This window comes from Mirounga leonina, unplaced genomic scaffold (genome assembly GCF_011800145.1).
Source record: "Mirounga leonina isolate KUSES-001 unplaced genomic scaffold, KU_Mleo_1.0 Mir_178, whole genome shotgun sequence".
Lineage (NCBI taxonomy): Eukaryota > Metazoa > Chordata > Mammalia > Carnivora > Phocidae > Mirounga > Mirounga leonina.
In genome coordinates this window covers 10,984,329-11,002,391 of record NW_023270464.1, presented here as the reverse complement: position 1 = coordinate 11,002,391, position 18,063 = coordinate 10,984,329, and the positions used below count along the sequence as shown (strand labels likewise).

The 18,063-nt window shown below is 40.2% G+C and overlaps 1 protein-coding gene across 2 annotated transcripts in view; it reads left to right on the top strand.

Annotated features, from left to right (window-relative positions):
• The window catches only part of LRRC28 (leucine rich repeat containing 28), a 165,611-nt gene that overhangs the window by 119,973 nt on the left and 27,575 nt on the right, over nt 1-18,063 (top strand). For both annotated transcript variants that reach the window (XM_035024037.1, XM_035024036.1), the window contains one exon: nt 3,429-3,531. In XM_035024037.1, coding sequence (XP_034879928.1) covers nt 3,429-3,531 — 103 coding nt within the window. The remainder of the gene's footprint in view (nt 1-3,428; nt 3,532-18,063) is intronic.

Below are 18,063 nucleotides of genomic sequence, written 5' to 3'. Positions count from 1 at the left end.
TCCACTGGGGATTCTCTCTCTCTCTCCCCTCCCCCCACTTGTGCTTTCTCTCTAAAATAAATAAATAAATCTTTAAAAAAAGAGCATTATTTTCTCCTTTATATGGTTAGGGAAACTGAGGACACCCATTTAGTAAATAGAAGAATGGGGATTCAGACCCAGGTTGTCTGACTCCAAGACTGTTCTTACTCCATTAATTAGTATCCTATACTCTTCACTGCTGTAGAAGCTCAAGTAAAGAATCTTTCCTCGAGTCCCATAGGGACTCTGAAAGGCAAATCTGAAACCAGAGCTTTTGCATTTTATCAATGTAGTTTCATTTTTTGGAAAAATTCCAGTTTTCTATATGCCTTTCAAGTCTACAGATGTCTATTTGTGATGACAGGATTTGTAGTCATATCAGAGAAGTAGTGAAGAAATCTAGAAGAGGAATTCTTTGGGTAATGTTGAGGCCTTTTTCAATGCAAGTGGATTCTGGTATTTCTATCTCTATTTTTTCCATCTATGTTCTATAAATTTATAGCCTTTTATGCCGGCAGATATGTTTCTACAGATTTACTAACGTAAGAGTATACATTATTTACATGTAGTATATTATTCTTATGCTTCAAAAAATATTGTGTAGTGATTTAACTTTCACAGATTACATTCACATTCAGTTGTCATAACAACCTGGGAAGGTTGAGGGGCACTACTGTGACATTTAACGTCTTGCAGACTGAAGCTCTGCTCCCGGGGCTAATAAGTGAAAGAACAGACACATAAACTATGAACAGACAGTTCACAAAAATATATGTAAAAATGGCCCTCGGACATATTTGAAAATGTTCACACTCGTAAGGAAGTGCTCAAAAAGGGATGAAAACTTGTTAAAAGAACATAAGAACCAACCTTAAGCTGCTCCTAGTTGCCAAAACTGGAACATTTTGACCGATAAAATCATAATGGTATTGGGTTTTTAGTCCTTATGATAAAATAAATATCCATGAATCCATACTGATATAAAAAATAAATGGGAAGGAAGGGAAGGCTCTTCCTTACAGAAAGACGGTAATAAGAACTCACTGTTAGATAAATACCATACAATAATTATTGCAAACAAGAGCCATTGGTGGATGCTAAAACTAATATGCAAGATTTTGAAGAGGAACAGAATATTTACATAGGCTTGGGGCTGTAGTAATCAGAATGCTTGACCTGGGGTGGAGGTGGGGGGGCTGCTTCCAAGATGGCCCCATTTCCTCTCCAGACATCTGTGGGAGGGCCCTCCTGACCAGGAAGTTGTCTTCTTCCAGAATGAGTGATCCAAGGCAGAGAGCAAAGAGGAAGCCACGTTGCCTTCTGTGGTTTACTGTCTGAAATCACACACCATTTCTGCCTGTTCTGTTGGTTAGATCTTGTTAAGCCACCACACTGGGGAGGGGCATCTCTAGCCAGTAGCCCGGAAATTATTTTTTCTCCCTGAGAGTTGCCACTTCCCCTTTTGATGCCTCCCAGCACTCCCAGCTTTGGTTCCTCTTTTTGGGTCTTGCTCCTGTGCTAGTTCTGGACAGGAGTATCAGGATCGTTGTGATAGAACGAGCAGTGGGAAGGAGGAGGCTATGTGGACCCTTCCTGCCCTCTCCCACGAGGAACCCTTCTTCACCTCAGTCTTCTGTCACCCCTCCCCACTTTCTGTAACAGATTGTCCAGAACCCACTGTGAACCCATGAGACTTTCTACAAGCCTCCCTAGAGCAGTGATTTTTATCATTTTTCCTGCCTGTCTACATCTATATTATATCGTATTCGTGTGTCTATCCTTAAGGTCCTTAATGGGTGAATGGGTTTCCTTTTGAAATGTAAATATATTTAAGAACCTCCTAATTCAGCTATCTGGGCCTCTGTATTTTCCCAAACTGCAGGTCTAGAGGGAGGAGATGTCCTTCAGCCTATTGCCTGTTGGCACAAGCAAAACTGCAGAAGATTTTTCAAAGATTGTGTTCTTGCTTCAGGGAGTCGAGGGTTTAGCAAGGCTGCTGAGGACTCTGTTCTGTGGCAGTGAAGACAAAGAGCCCCACCCAGTGAGCGCTGGGAGTGGAGAGGAAAGCTAGTGGAACATTCTGGGGCACACAGTAGGCAGGAAGGGATGACCTCAACACTTGGAAGTGTCTCTGACTGCTGCCTGTGCTGGCCAGAGATCGCCTTCAGTACCCCATGCTTGTCCCTTCACCGAGTCCTCCTCCAGCCATTGCTCCCCCGTTACCTGCTGCTTCTGGAAAACATTTGGATTCTCTCTCTTTCTGGCACACCTGTTCCTGTTGCAGACCCCTCTTTTTGGACCCCCTTTCTCACCTCTTCCCATTCCTCCTACATACTGTTAAATAACAAAAAGTCAACTGAGTGCATTTGAAGAGCTAATTGGCTTTATTAAGTGATAATGGGGCAGCATCCCACCTAGCAAGTCGAAAGGAGCTCCGGAGCTCCGTCAAGCTGCAGAAAAGGAAAAGTTTTTAAAGGCAGAGAGGGAGCAGTGAAAAGGAAATTATTAGGAAAGAATGCATTGTTTTAGGCAAGGTAGCCCTGCTGAGGGGAACGGATGGGGTCTAGCAGTAAATTTCGTAGTGCTTACCAGGAAATTCCATGTTGACCGGTTAAAGGTTACATTCCTGAGGGAGGTTGAAACTGTAATTAGGTTAAGTATTAAGGCCTGGTTTGGTGACGTGGCCTAGCATAAGTGACTCCATTCTGGGCCTGTGGTTTTCTTTGTAGCAATACCCATTCCAGTCCTTACTCACTGGCCTGCAGGACTTGTCCACCTCATCTTCACCCTTCACTAGAGGACTGGGATTTAGGGTTCCCTTTGCTTCTTCCTCCCCCTACAGCCTTGGGCAGTCTATCCATTCCGACATTGACCTAGCTCCAGAGACTTCAGCCCAGCCAGGGCCTGATCCCTAGCCCTCCCTCACCTCTGCTCCCCTCACTCTATCCTGGGGGAGGTGAGACGCAGTAGGTGATACAGGGGTAGAACTAAGCCGGGCTAGGCTGACTTGCCAACTTTGTTTATATCACCTTTTTTCCATTGGAGAAAAATGAAACTGAATGCAGACCTACAACAACCATTATTTTTAAATTAAAATTGTCTCTAAAAGGTCACAGAATTTTTAGGTGGGAAGGAAATCTAATCATATTCTCTTCCCAGTTATCTCATTTCACAGTTCAAGAAATCAAAGTCCAGGTGGGTTAAGTTATTTTTCTACAGTCACGTTCTCTGATGCAGAATCTAATATTCCAGCTGACATAATTTCACACTCAGAGTTCAGTTAAATCTATAACAATCTGTCTTCCAGAATAGAAATTTTGACTTATTCTAATATGGATTACATTTTACATTTCACATTGTACTGGTACGTATTTCTAGGAATTATAGTACTTTTCTTTCCAATCCAGATTTAGGTCGATCTCGAGAACTACAATACGTGTACGTGGATAACAACATTCACCTGAAAGGCTTGCCATCCTATCTGTACAATAAAGTCATCGGGTGCAGTGGGTAAGGCTGATTTCATGTTTTACGCTATAGCTAAACTCTTTGCCACGTTCATTTCGATTTTATTTTTTGGTCCTGATGTAACTTAGAAATAGGTGAACTACTTTGGGTCATCCTGTTCAATTCTGTCTTTGGCCTTACTTTGCTAAACCAAGTACCTTTAGAAGCTAAGAATATTGGGCAAGTGATTTACAGTATTATAGGTCGAGTTCAGTTAGTATGCAAGTTGTTGATTATTTTCCAGTCAAAAATGAATCCGTGTATACCGATATAAACTCCATAGTATCAGTCACTGAAACTGGAGGAATCAGCATGAACTTAAAAGCTCTCCTTTCTCTTCATTCCACTACGGTGACAATTCTGTAGGAATAGCTTTAGTATCTAGAACTTGACCATTTTGAAATACTTAGAATGCAACATTTGAAATATCCTCTTAATATGAATCATGACTGTAGCAACCAAAACAGATGTTTCAGTTCAAGGGAAATGATAGGCTTTTATTTTCAGAGCAGCAATAAACTTTCCTTCTCAGTCAGGCTTCTAGAAAGGTGGCTTCAGCTTCTCCTTCTATAACGTTGGGACAGAACTACCTTAAAGTGTTTCCCAGGGTGTTGTGAGATTAATAAAAGACAACTCAACTACCAGAGCCTGCTTTTAACTGGCCTGCCTTTCCTCACATAAACAGCCAAAGGATACTTGGGATACATTCAAGGCCACTTAGCCAGCATATTTACTCTGTCCTTGTGATTCCAACACCCTGCATAAGCCGGCTCATACTATATGTAGTTCTGGCAAGAAGAGAGCTGACCGTAAGCTTGTGTGTAGAGGACAGCCACTCCCCTGTTGGCCTGGCTCCAGGGGATGGGCCCTGAGCAGCGATTACTCCAGAGAGGGCATTCCTTGGAGTAGTGGCCTTCCCTTAGGAAAAATTATGCCATTGTTATCTTGGAAGAGCCTTCAATGACGTTTCGAAGTGCCCATATAGGCTGACAAAATGCAACCCCAGAGATGTATTTCAGAACCTTCTTAAAGCAGAGATAATAGAACATGCTGCGGGGTTTTTAGCTCAGTGATTTTTCGACAGCTGATTATGTGACTGCTGTGGTACTCAGTAGTACTCAGGCATTAATCCTAATGAGTTCTTAAAGGATCTGTAATACAGCCTAATTCTTCCAAGTGGTAAGTAGAATACCCCCCATCACCAAGATACACGGAATGATGCAAGCAAGCTCCAAGACTGAAGGCAGTTCTTCCTACATCTAAGCCTTCAGAGACTGCACTGAAGTCTCTACCACAATTAAGGAATAGCTTTTACTTAAGATAAAGAGCCTTCTACTTTGTCGTGTAGATATGGATGTTATCGACTGCCAGAAAGTTCTATACGTGCTGAGTAGAGAGACATTTTTTAATCCTTGACTTGGTATCTGGTAGCAGGAGTAGTGAATTTTATAATTAATTTTCTTTGAGAAAATAAATAGTAGGACAAAATATGCAAATTATTACCTAGTAGTCTAAAATTATTATTATAATTTATTATAACATCTTCCTTTGGAAGTAGTAATAAGAAAATAAATAATTATTCAAAGAACAGTATCAAACATTTGGTTTTGTAATATTAGTCGTTTTTGGAATAGAGGCAACCCCACTTACAAATGAACTGTGATCCAAAAGGCATTTTTAGTCTTGTTGGTTTAACTCAGAATGATTTAACTCTTTAGAAGCAATTCTGGTGGTTGTATTCCTGGCCAGCTCATTAAAACATCATTTAACTCATTTTACACCCCCAAAATTATATTTTATGGCAAAACGTACTCTGAATTCTAATAGATGGTGGCTACTGAAGGCTTGGCAACAGAATTAAGGGGCCTCCTTCTTTGATCTCCTTTATCTCTCTTGATGAATATATGCAAAGGGAATCCCCCATTCCAAGTCAAAGTGGGGGCTGCTTTGGGAGAAGGAAGGGCCAGGAGTAGAACAAGTTTCTGAGGTAAACCTAATAATAAAGAGCAAAAGGGTACTTGAGGCCTAGAAAGTGCACTTCTTGATTCTGAACAAGGATCTTGGTTCACTTAGTTCTTTAAGTGAATATTTACTGAGCAACTACTCTGGTCACTATGTTAGACAATGGCCATACAGTGATGAGTAAAGCAAATTCTTAGTACCTGGCCTTGTGGACCATATAATCTAGCCAGGAATCCAAATAAACAAATAATTGATCAAACCTGGTGTCAGTTCTCTTTAAGGAGATAGTTAAGCTGAGAACCTAAGGGTCAACATACTTGGTTCTCCACTGCTCTCACATGTTGCTTCTTAGATGTAGGCCTGGAATATAAGAACCCTCTAGCTTCTTCTCCCTTAGAGCAACAGAGCAAAATAAACACAGCTTTAGGGACTGTGGCAGAATATGAAAAGTCTGCTGTACGTATAATTTCGCATCTTTGAAGGAAAATGCAGAATCAGATAAACTGTAAAGAAGTATAAATATAGCAAATAACAAATGTTGTACAGTTTCAAGAAATCTTAGAAGTCTCACATAATTATCTTTGATATTCATGGAAATAAAGTTAACACCTCCTTATTACATGTTCACTTATTTGTCATATAATTATTGAGCATCAGCTAGCAAGTCAGCACTATGCTGAGAATTGTGGAAAAGACAAAGATAACTTAGATGTTTTTCCTAATATATAAAAATAACTGTTAATACAAAAAATAAATAGCCTAAGAGAGGTAGAATGATAGAAATTTAGAGCATGGGACTATCTTTTATGACCTAGCCTTGAAGTTATACACTGTCATTTCTGTTATACCCTGTTGATTACACAGGTCAACCCTATTCATTATGGGAGGAGACTTCTTAAGGGAGTGAGTACTAGGAGGGGAGGATCATGGGTGCCATCTTGGAGACTGGCTGTCATAGCTTCCTTGCATCCAGTGCTCTTTGCCAGCTTCATAGAGAAGTAGGATTTTTTTTTTGTCTTTGTCTTTCTTACTGTTACTATAGGAGTAAATGTCTTTAGTTCTTCTGTATTTTACCCAGAAAGAGAACTCCTTCCCGTTAGAATTTTAGAGAATGGTAATTGGCACATTTGCTTACTTAGGAGAACTTAATGGTAAAAGTGATCCTATACCAGTTATTTTTTTTAGTTGTCTGATTTTTTGAAGAAAAGAAAACTGAGCCATTGCTCTACTTTTTCTTATGTAAATAAGCAATTACAGCTGGATTTGGTACAAATTGGTTAAATGACTTGATTAAATGGTTTGTTAATATAACCACTTAAGGTAACAGAGTTATTTATATGAGAAATGCATTCTGAGTTCTGAGTTAAACCAGCAGTCTGAAAAAAATAGCCTTGGGGCACCTGGGTGGCTCAGCTGGTTGAGTGTTGGACTCTTGGTTTGGCTGAGGTTATGATCTTGGGCTCGGCACTCAGCGCAGAGTCTGCTTGAGATTCTCTCCTTCTCCCTCTTCCCTCCTCCCCCTCAAATAAATAAAAAAAATCTTTAAAAATAAAATATAAATAAATAGCCTGTACATCATAGTCTCTTTTTTTGTGGGGGCTGCCCCACATCTAATAACAAGCAATATTAGATACCTGAACCGAACCACACCTCGTGGGGCAAACACAAAGCAGTGTGGCTACAGATAAAAATACCGAAGTGTGACTTGAGCTGTCAATCGAGAGACAGAGTTTGCAGTTTGATTCCAAACAAAGTAATTGTTTATTAAAACAAAAATGTTAACACTCCTTTTAAGAGGAATGTAACAGATTCTAGCATCTTTACAATATAACTTTCACAGTGTACAGGATGCAACCCAAAATTACAAGACATATGAATAATAAGAAAAATGTGGCCCATGGGGCGCCTGGGTGGCTCAGTTGGTTAAGCGACTGCCTTCAGCTCAGGTCGTGATCCTGGAGTCCCTGGATCGAGTCCCACATCAGGCTCCCTGCTCAGCAGGGAGTCTGCTTCTCCCTCTGACCCTCCCCCCTCTCATGTGCTCTCTCTCTCTCTCTCTCATTCTCACTCTCTCAAATAAATAAATAAAATCTTAAAAAAAAAAAAAGAAAAATGTGGCCCATTCTCAAGGAAAAAGACAATCAGCAGACACTGACCTGAGAGGACCCAAACTGTTGGTATTGACAGATGAGGATTTTAAAACAACTATTCGCAATGAAGTAAAGAAGAGTAAGTTTGCAGTGAATGAAAAGACCAGGAAAAAAAAAAAAAAGAAACTGTAGGAAAGAAATAAGTGGGGATTCTAGGGTTGAAATACAGTATCTGAAATAAAAATTCTTCTTGATGGGGTTAACAACCGAATGGGTATAACAGAGGAAAAGTCAGTGAGCTTGGAGGTAGATCAATAGAAATGATTCAGTGTGAAGAACACAGAGAAAAAAGATTGAAAAGAAAAATGAACCCAGCATCAGGGATCTGTCAGACAATATAAAAAAGCCTGATAGCAGTATAATTGGTGTCCCAGAAGGAACAGAATTTTCTTAATTTTTCTTTCCTAAGAGAAATACAGCAAAAATGTTTGAAGAAATAACGTCTGAAAATTTTCCAAATATGAAAGACTTAAGTTTACATTTTCAAGAAGCTTAGCGAACCCTAAGCAATATAAATTACAAAGAAAATGATGCCTAGGCAAAGCTGCCAAAAACCAAAGATAAAAAGAAAATCATGAAAGCAACCAGAGAAAAATGACAAATTATGAACAAAAGACTGTTACCTTCTCATCAGAGACTATGAAGGCCAGAAAACAGTGGAACAACATTTTTAAAGTGCTAAACAAACAAACAAACAAACAAACAAAAATTGTCAACCTAGGAGCCAGCAAAAATACTTTTCAAGAATGAAAGCAAAATAAATGCGTTCTCAGACGGAACATAAGTAAGCCTTAAATGAGGTCCTGCCAAGATGGCAGACTCTTCATCCAGACCAAGGCCATCCTCTGGGTGGCATAGTGTCTTTCCTTCTCCCTGTCCACTTCTCCCATTCCTTTTCCTGTAACTTAAGCTGAAAAAAAACCCTTTTTGTTAAAAGGGAGGGTAAGTCTAGTAGGAGTTCCCACAATAATGAACAAACAGATGACTTCATGTGCTTTCTGAAGAATTAAAAGATAGTTATTCGGGTGCTTTCAGTAAGAGTATTTAATTCTTTTAACATGCTGTTAGGTGAAATGGAAAGTGTGAAAACGCACATGAGTTAATGTGCTAAATAACACATGTTCTGAAGCACAATCTTAGTGGCAAAATGTTGTCACTATTCACTTTGCTTTTAGGGTTAAATGTTGAATGGCAGCTCTGAAAACACTGAGCTGAAAGAAAATCATGTGATAATTGTTATAAATTATTCTGCATAACTAAGCCCAAAGTACTAACATTTGTAACAGACTTCAACTCATTTTTATAACTCACTTAAGGATTCAGATGTACAATTTTTTGGTAACTACCCTGGCATTTAATCTAAAGTCATAAAAACTACCGAGTTGGAAGTCAAAGACACCAAGGCTCAATAATTGCCTGCTGATAATGATTTCAATTCCTTGTGATAAGAGGCATATATGGGGCTTCCATCCCTCCTTGCTAGCAATTCATTTCATAACTACTTTTTCTGGAGATGAGTGACCCTAGCTTCCAAGGCAGATACCTGTCCGGCCTGCTCCCCCACTTGTCATTCTCTTCCATGTGCCAGACACTGGCCAGTAGGAACTGTTTAACCCCCTGTACCCTGCGCATTCACAGAGCTGAATCCCTGTTCCATTTCCCTGGAATATCATCATGCTAATGTTAATTCGTAACAATAGATTCCTTCATGGCAACATCTTAGACCGGTGTTTTGTTTTGTTTTTTAAAGATTTTATTTATTTATTTGAGAGAGATATATAGTGAGAGAGACAACATGAGCAGGGGGAGAAGGTGAGGCAGGCTCCCTGCTGAGCAGGGAGCCCAATGTGGGACTCGATCCCAGGACCCCAGGATCATGACCTGAGCCGAAGGCAGACGCTTAACCGACTGAGCCACCCAGGCGCCCCTAGACAGGTGTTTGACCAAATGTCTGTGTACTGTGATCTAGGCAAGTTGAATCAGAAGTTTAACCATCACACACTATATTGTAGCAGATTAGCAAAAGACTCATTTACTGTAACAGTAGAAAACAAGAACAGCTATAAACTGGACCTAACGGTTACTGTGTGCAAGGCAATGTGCTCAGGGATTTATCTGCATATTGCACGTAATCTTCCCAGCAATCCTTGTGATGTTGTCCCCATTTCAGAAATGAAGAAACTGAAGCTCAGAGAGATTATGTAAACTGTCCCAGCTCACCAAGCTAGGCAGTGGTAGATTTGTCATCTGCTTCATTGTCCATACTCTTAACCGCTCTCTCCTCTTTGGTCTAGAATCACCTCTGTATGTTTGAGCCCCTCTGCTAGCTCCTTGAGAGCAGAGATGGAAAATACCTTTCTCACACCCCTATTTCGTGTAATAGGGGTGGATATTTCATCTCTGATGAGGTCGAGGGCAGTTGGCCATGCCCAGCAGAAAGGTCCCCTAACTCGTGTGAATTCCTCCCTTCCAGTCTGCCTTCCTCATAGCTGAGGCTCTTCTCCACTGTGAAGCAGAGAAGGCATTTAATAGACATATCCGAAAATGAATTTAATTAGCCCTTTATATCCAGTGGTGAAGAGTAGGAGCTTCTGCTAAAGGAATTGTCAAAGGGAAATTAGACCTTGTATAAAAAGAGAATCCACTTACTTGTTAATGTGAACCTTTTCAGTGGTTTTAGTCAGACGCCTGTCTTTTTAATTATGGGAGATGAGGAAAGCATTAGGAAAAATCTGGCTTTCAGTTCCCTCAACCTTTATTTGTTACTCTATATTGTTAAATTCCTTGGGCAGTGTCCATGTACGGTTCATACACAATTGTATTAAGAAGCAGCAGCTGTTAAGGCAATAGCAGTATGAAGTAAACATTCACAAATGACTTGCTTGGTTTTCATTCTGAATTTTCATTGTTTTATGGTTTTGCTCAGGGTTCTTACACTACAGCGTGGCTATAAAGTTTGAAAACAAATAATATTATTTTACCATGTACATTAGTCAGGGTTCTCCACAGCAACAGAACCAATAGGATGTATGCGGGGGTGAGGGGGAGAGGGAGCTTGACTTATTTTGAGGAATTGGCTCATAGGATTGTGGGGGCTGGCGAGTCTGAAATCTGCAGGGCTGGCTGGAGACCCAGGGAAGAGTTGATGTGACAGCTTGAGTCTGAAGGCAGTTTGGAAGGGGACCTCACTCAGTCTTTTTCTCTGAAGGCCTTCAGCTGATCGGTTGAGGCCCACCCACATGGTAGAGGGTGATCGGCTTTATTCACAGTCTACCGATTTCAATGTTCATCTCATCCAAAAACTACCTTCACAGAAACATCTAGTCTGGGTTGAGCCAAATAATCTGGCTACCGTGGCCTAGCCCTCTTAATACAAAAATTTAATCATCACCCCATGTGTTGTAGTAGGTCATCAAAAGAATCATTTATTGTGTGTTTGCCTGTGTTTCCACACTTCATGGCCACACTGCATAGTAGCATTTTGGATATTATTCCTTCGTTGTATTATGAAAGAAACGGTCATTATAAAGTGAACTTGAGATTCATTTCCTCATCTTCACAGAATGGTTCATAAGGGTAATATCCTTCCCAGCCATGGAAATATTAATACCGAGCCACAGGTATGCTTCTGCAAACTCATGCTGATGTGATCACATGGGCCGAACAGAGGTTTTGAAAGTGAGAGGGATAAAGGCAAAGTCAACATCAAAGGCAAAAATCGCAAGAATTTGTCAACTTTGACATGATTTGACAGGCCAGTGTGTAGCTGGTTTGCCCCGTGCACCCATGCCAGCTGTTAGATTATTGACGGTACTGACGTATTTCTACCCACGTTGGTGAAGAGCTCTTGGGCGAAGTCCCCCGAGTCCCCCAGCTTCCAAGTCGGCCTCTCCCTAAGGTCTCATAATCCACAACAAAAGGCTCATGACTAACAGAGCAGAGGGCTCCAGGACCATGCCCCAGCAGCATGATACTGTTTGTTTTTGTTTGTTTTAATAAGGTATGATTTACAGACAGTAACATTCACACTTTTTAGCGAACATTTCTGTGAATCGTGACAAATGCATGCAGTCATAAAGCCGCAGCTATAACCAAGACACAGGACAGGTCATTCACCTCAAAAATGTCCTCCGTGTCCCTTTGAAATGAACCTCCCCCCTTCCACCCCAGCCCCTGGAAGCAGTGGTCTGTTTTGTGTCCCTATATTTTACCCTTTCTAGACTGTCCTATAAAATGAAGTAATAGAAGCTTCCATAAACATTCATATATGGGGTTTTGTGTGAACATAAATTTTCATTTCACTTGGATAGAATTCCTAAGAATGCATTTGCTGGGTCATATGGTAAGTGTATGTTTAGTTTTATAAAAAACTGCTGGACTGCTTTCCAACGTGGCTGTGCTATTTTGTATTTCCGTCAGCAACTTAAGAGAGTTCTTGTCAGTTTTTTTTTAATCTTTCAGACATCCTAATAGGTGAGTAATGATATCTCATGGTTTTAATTTACATTTCTCTAATGACTACTGATGTTGGACCTCTTTTCATATGCTGATTTGCCATCCATCTATCTTCTTTGGTAAAGTGTGTTCCGATCTTTCACTCACTTTTTACAGATTGGATTGTTTTAAATTATTGACTCTTGAGAGTTCTTTATATATTCTGAATACATGTCTTTCATCAGATATGTGATTTGCACATATTCTCTCCTGGTCTGTGGCTTGTCTGTCAATTTATCCGACTTAACTGGTGTATATTGTGGCACTTCATAGTACCCACCCACCCAACACACACATGACTCAAGATACATTTCATTTAATCCATAAATAAGACATTTTCCAAAATCCTGTTTGACAGATTACTGTCATTTTTCCTATATAATCATTTCCTTAAATGTAGTGATCTTGTAATGTAACCAAATATAGATATTTGTAATGCTTAGGAGGTCACTAGCACATCTCCTGGTCCTGAGACTTCTAATGGACCCCTGCAAGTACCCCCAGCTTATTTCCTTTTTGGCACCATGTAGATGCCTCGGTATTCTTTTTCCCATTTCCTTTTTATCTTTTCTCTTTCAGACTTCTTTATCTATGTGTGATGACTCAAAACAACCAATCTGTGTTTGGAACTGCTTAGCTATCGATATGGAAACTGCTAGATAGAAGAGAAAATTGAACACGTTAGATGAGTTCACAGCGGAAGAACGCCTATAATACAGTTAGAAAATGTGTGATAGAAACTTCAAACGTTGTGGTAGATCATTGGTAAGAGAGGATATCAGGGAAGACTATATAAAATAATTAGATTTGGGGATGAGTAAGATTTGTATTTGGAATGCCCCAATGTAGAAATTTTCAGGCCCAATTTGGCCTGTAGGCAGGAGGGGCCATGGTGCATTTTAATAAAGACAACATTGCCTAGAATAAGGCGTATGATTCAGAATCCACAAGGAAACGGTAAGGCCACACACATCCATAGGCACCTCTCTGCTTATGTTCTCCTCCTTTTGAATCAACTAAGGGAAGAGGGTCATTTCTTAAAATTTGGTTAGAAGGCTTCCATATTTTGACCCTGCACATCAGTGTAAATTTCATTAGCTTACCAAAGGAACATTACCAATAATTTTGAAGTTCCTGTATGCCCCTTTCCAACTGAACGCTCTTTCCCAAAGTTAGCCACTATTCCGAATTTTATATTTATCATTCATTTATACTTAGTTATGATTTTGATATATGTGAATATCTCCCCATATAGTATATTGTCAAGTTTTGTATCTTTGTGTAAATGGATCATGCTGTATGTATGCTCCTGTGACTTGCTTTTTTTCATGTAACATTTTGTTCTTAGTCTTCAGCTTCTTACCCATTTTTCTGCTCCTTTTTAGAGAAAAACTGTTTGAAAGAGACGTTTATACTTACTGTCACCACTTCCTTCCATTCTCCCATCCACCCACACAGGTTAGGCTTTGATAACCCAATTCTACACCAAAGCCAGCATTTTCAGTGTCACTAGTCCCTTGCACGTTGCCAAATTCACTTCTCAGTTCTAATCCTTCTTGGCCTGTCCAACACTTGATCAGTTTCTCCTTGAAACACCTTCTTCACCTCACTTTCAGAACACCTGGCTTTCAGAACACCATCTCTCTGGTTCCGCTCCTCTGCCACTATACACCCCTTCTCAGCCTTCTCTACTGGTTCATCCTCATTCCCCCGTTCATGACATCTTGGGCTCAGGACTCAAAACTCTTCTCCATCTGTATCCAAAAATTGCAATTCTCCACTCCAGGGTATTTGGAAATGTGTATAAGTTGGGGAGGGGGTTGGCTTTAAGACTGGGTCTCTACTGACATTTGGTGGGATGCTAAATATCTAGCAACGCACACAGAAGTTCTAAACAATTACGAATATGTGTCCCCCTAGAATGCCAAGAGCATCCCCGAAGAGAAACATTTCTAGGTTGGTTATTTCATACCATCACAATTATGCTTTAAATATTATGCATGCATGACTCCCACATACAGACATCCAACCACATCCAATTGGCATTTCCACATGGATGTGTACAATTAAATGTTAACATATCCATAATCAGATCCCCCAACTCAGTCTTCCACAATCTGCTACACATCAGTTGATGGAAACCATTCTTCCAGTTATTCTGCCTAAAAGCTTGGGGGTCGTCTTTGATTTCTCTTTCTCTCGCATCCACAGCCAACTCATTATATAGCCTGTTGGCTGTACATTCAAAAATAGATTCGGGCTCTTGCCACTTCTCACCACTTCTATTTACTATATCTCCTTGACCTAAATTACCATCGTCTCTCACCTGGATTAAAGCAGTAGTCTTCTTCTGTCTCAACCACCTTGAGTTTGTTTTCAACATAGTGTCTGGCAATCCCAGCCAGGTCATAACCCAGATCCAGTTATCTCTATTCAGCCATCACCCTTGGTATTCCATGTACTTAGCATAAGAGCCAGAGCCCTTCCACTGACCTGTGAGCCTGTACATGACTTGTCTTTTAGGTCGTACCTTCAAATTCTTCTCCTACCACTCTCTCCCTTCCTGCCTCCACTTCGGCCATATTTACCCCCTCCCTTCTTCTTGAGCACACCAGACTCCTGCCTCTTTGCACCTGTTTCTCCTCTATCTGAATATTGTTCTCTCAGATTTCTTTGTGGTCTTAACACCACATGTATTACAGCTTCCATCAAAATTCTCAATCTTAAAGCTTATTAGACATATTAAGAATGGTTATTGTAAAATTTGTATCAGATAATTCCATCATCTGTCATCTTTTTAAAAATTCTTTTTTTAATAGCTGTTGTTTCTCTTGATTTTCTCTTAGGCTGTTTTATCTATCCTTATACCTAGTTAGTTTTGATTGCCTACCAGATATGGTATATAAAGAACTGTTATATTATCTTAGGCCTCAAATTATATTCTCTCCCTGTAGAGTGGCCTCAAGTACATGTGTCTTTTTATTAATCTGTTGCTTCTCAACTCTGAATCTACCCTTTTTCCTGGAACTGGCTCCTATAGAACTTTCTCCTTTGTCATGTGGATTAATATAAGGTTTTTTCAGTAGAGGGCCATGGAGGGATACGTCAAGGTCAGAAGAGGAGGAAAGCATTTCCCTTCCTGCTTCCGGGCTGCTGTTTTCTGCACAGTGGCTGGCAAAGGGAGACCTGGGAACAGTGCCGCTGAAACCCACACTCTCCAGCCAGTTTCTCTGTTCCTTGGCGGACCACTCTTGCAGACTACCTGGTAGTCTGCCACCCAGGGAGCTGATTCTGTGACCCAGCTCTAGCACCCAGCATGTTTTCCACCCCCCAGCAGCAGGCCAGCTTCTCCAGCAAGTTTCTCTGCTACCCGATGGGCTGCTTCTGTGGACTGCCTCCACAGCACTGCGTGTTCCTGTGGCAGTCATGCCCCCAAATAGGTCTAGAGGGGGGAAGCTTTCCAAGTAACTTTCTTGTTCATGCTCCCTACATTCTGGAGATTTCTTTCCGCTTAACGATTCTTATAATTTTCCCTCTTCAAATTCCCAGTGTGGTTTTGCCTCCCGACTGGACACTGACCGATACAATGACCTTCTGGCCATTTGCGAGGCTCTTTTCAGTGGCTGGCAATTTCAAATCCATTTCAGGAATTGAGAAGATTTGAAGTTAGGCTTCAGTCCTTGAGATGGCCTCTACCTTCAGTTCCTCCTTACTCCAGGGGCCCTTTGTGTGGATGATTTTTCAGTCCTGCATCTGCCTTAATGGGCTCTGGATGCCAGTATTCGTCCCTCTGGGTCCCTTTAGGCAGTTAAATGCTGCTCTGCTTCAAGCAGTCTTTTCAGTAATTGACAAACACCCTTAGGAAAGAAATAGCCCCAAATGCCGGTTTGTTCCTCAGGTTCTGTCTTGTCTTGGATCTTGGCTCTATAATTTTTCCTGAATGCTCTCCAAGGCCGTAAAGCGGATATTTCATCCAGCTTTTGATACTGTCTTCAGTTGGTTACTGTTACCTGGCTTGCCATCACAAGAAGTGAAACTTCTTTATAAATCTGTTCATCTCTTTCATATCTGTCTTACTAGTTCCTCTTTTATTCTTTTTTTTTTTTTTTTGAGATTATTTATTTGAGAGAGAGTGTGGAGAGAGGGCAGAGGGAAAGAAAATCTTAAGCAGACTCTGCCTTGAGCGTGGAGCCCAACACGGGGCTCCATCTCGTGACCCTCAGATCATGACTCTGAGATCATGACCTGAGCCAAAACCAAGAGTTGGGCATTTAACCGACTCCACCACCCAGTTGCCCCAGCTGCTCTTTTATTCTAATGTTGTATATTTTTAATTTCTCTCTTTAATCAGTACATGCCAGGCATATTTTTTATTTGAAAGAATGAGATTTGGGGTTTATTTATACTTTCTATTCTTTGTTTCCTTTTCACCAATTTCAGCTCTTAGGTTTTTCAATATCCTATTCATACTTTGTATTTATTTTGCTTTGCTTTTCCTGGTATATATATAGCACATGCGCATGCACACACATACACACACATCTCTGAAACCATCAGTACAATTAAGATAATAAACATATCCATCACTCCCAAGGTTTTCTCATGCCCCTTGGTCATCTTTCCTTCTGCCCCCATCCTATCTCCAGACAACCACTGATCTATGTTCTGTTACTGTACATTAATTTGTATTTTCTAGAGTTTTATATGAATGCAATCAAACAATATATTCTCTGTTTTGGTCTGGCTTCTTTCACTCAGCATAAAATTTGGAGATTTATTCATGATGTAGTGTGTATCAGTAGTTCATTCCTTTTGATTGCCATGTAGAATTGCATTCTACGGATATACTACAGATTACTTCCATTCACTTGTTATGGACATTTGTGTTGGTTCTAGTTTTTTACTTCATTACAAATAAAGCTGCTATGGACATATGTAGACTGTCCTTTAATGGTCCTAGTCTTAAATTTACTTGGATAAATAGTAGTAGTCTGGATCATAGATATCCTTAATTTTTGAAGGAACTGCAAACTTTCAAAAAATAACTACCATTTTGCATTCCCACCTCAATATAAGAGATTTTCAGTTCTTCCCTATTTTTGCCGCTTTTGGAATAGTCCGTCTTTTAAATTTTATCCATTCTAATTGTTCTGCAATGGTATTTCATTATGTTTTTAAATTACATTTTTCTAGTGAATAAGAAGATTAACATAACATAAAAAAAAAAGAATGCACATCTTTGCTTGTCTTATTTGCCGTCCATATATCTGCTTTGACATAGTGTCTATATAAGTCTTTTCCCCATTTTTTTCTTGGGTATTTGTGTTCTTATAGAGTTTTGAAAGTGTTTTTTTATAGATTCTGGATACAAGTCTTTTATCTTATATATACTTTGCACATATTTTCTCCCAGTCCATGGCTTGTCTTTTCATTGTCCTAATGGGGCCTTTTAAAGAGCAGACATTTTTTATTTTGATAAAGTCCATTTTACCAATTTGTGCCTTTATGGATCTTGCTTTTGGTGTAACCCACATCACAAAGGTTTTTTCCTGGGTTGTCTTCTAGAATTTTTAAGGTTTGGGTTTCTATTTTGATCTATGATTCATTTTGAGTTAATCTTTTATATGGCACAGGTATGGCTGAAGTTCCTTTTTTTTCGCATATGGATATACAGTTAGTTGTTCCAGTACCATCTATTAAAAATACTATTCTTTCTCCACTGTATTGCCTTTGTACTTTTGTTGAAAATTAGTTGTCCTGGGGCGCCTGGGTGGCTCAGTCGTTAAGCGTCTGCCTTTGGCTGAGGTCATGATCCCAGAGTCCTGGGATCGAGCCCCGCATTGGGCTCCCTGCTCGGCGGGAAGCCTGCTTCTCCCTCCCCCACTCCCTCTGCTTGTGTTCCCTCTCTCGCTGTGTCTCTCTCTGTCAA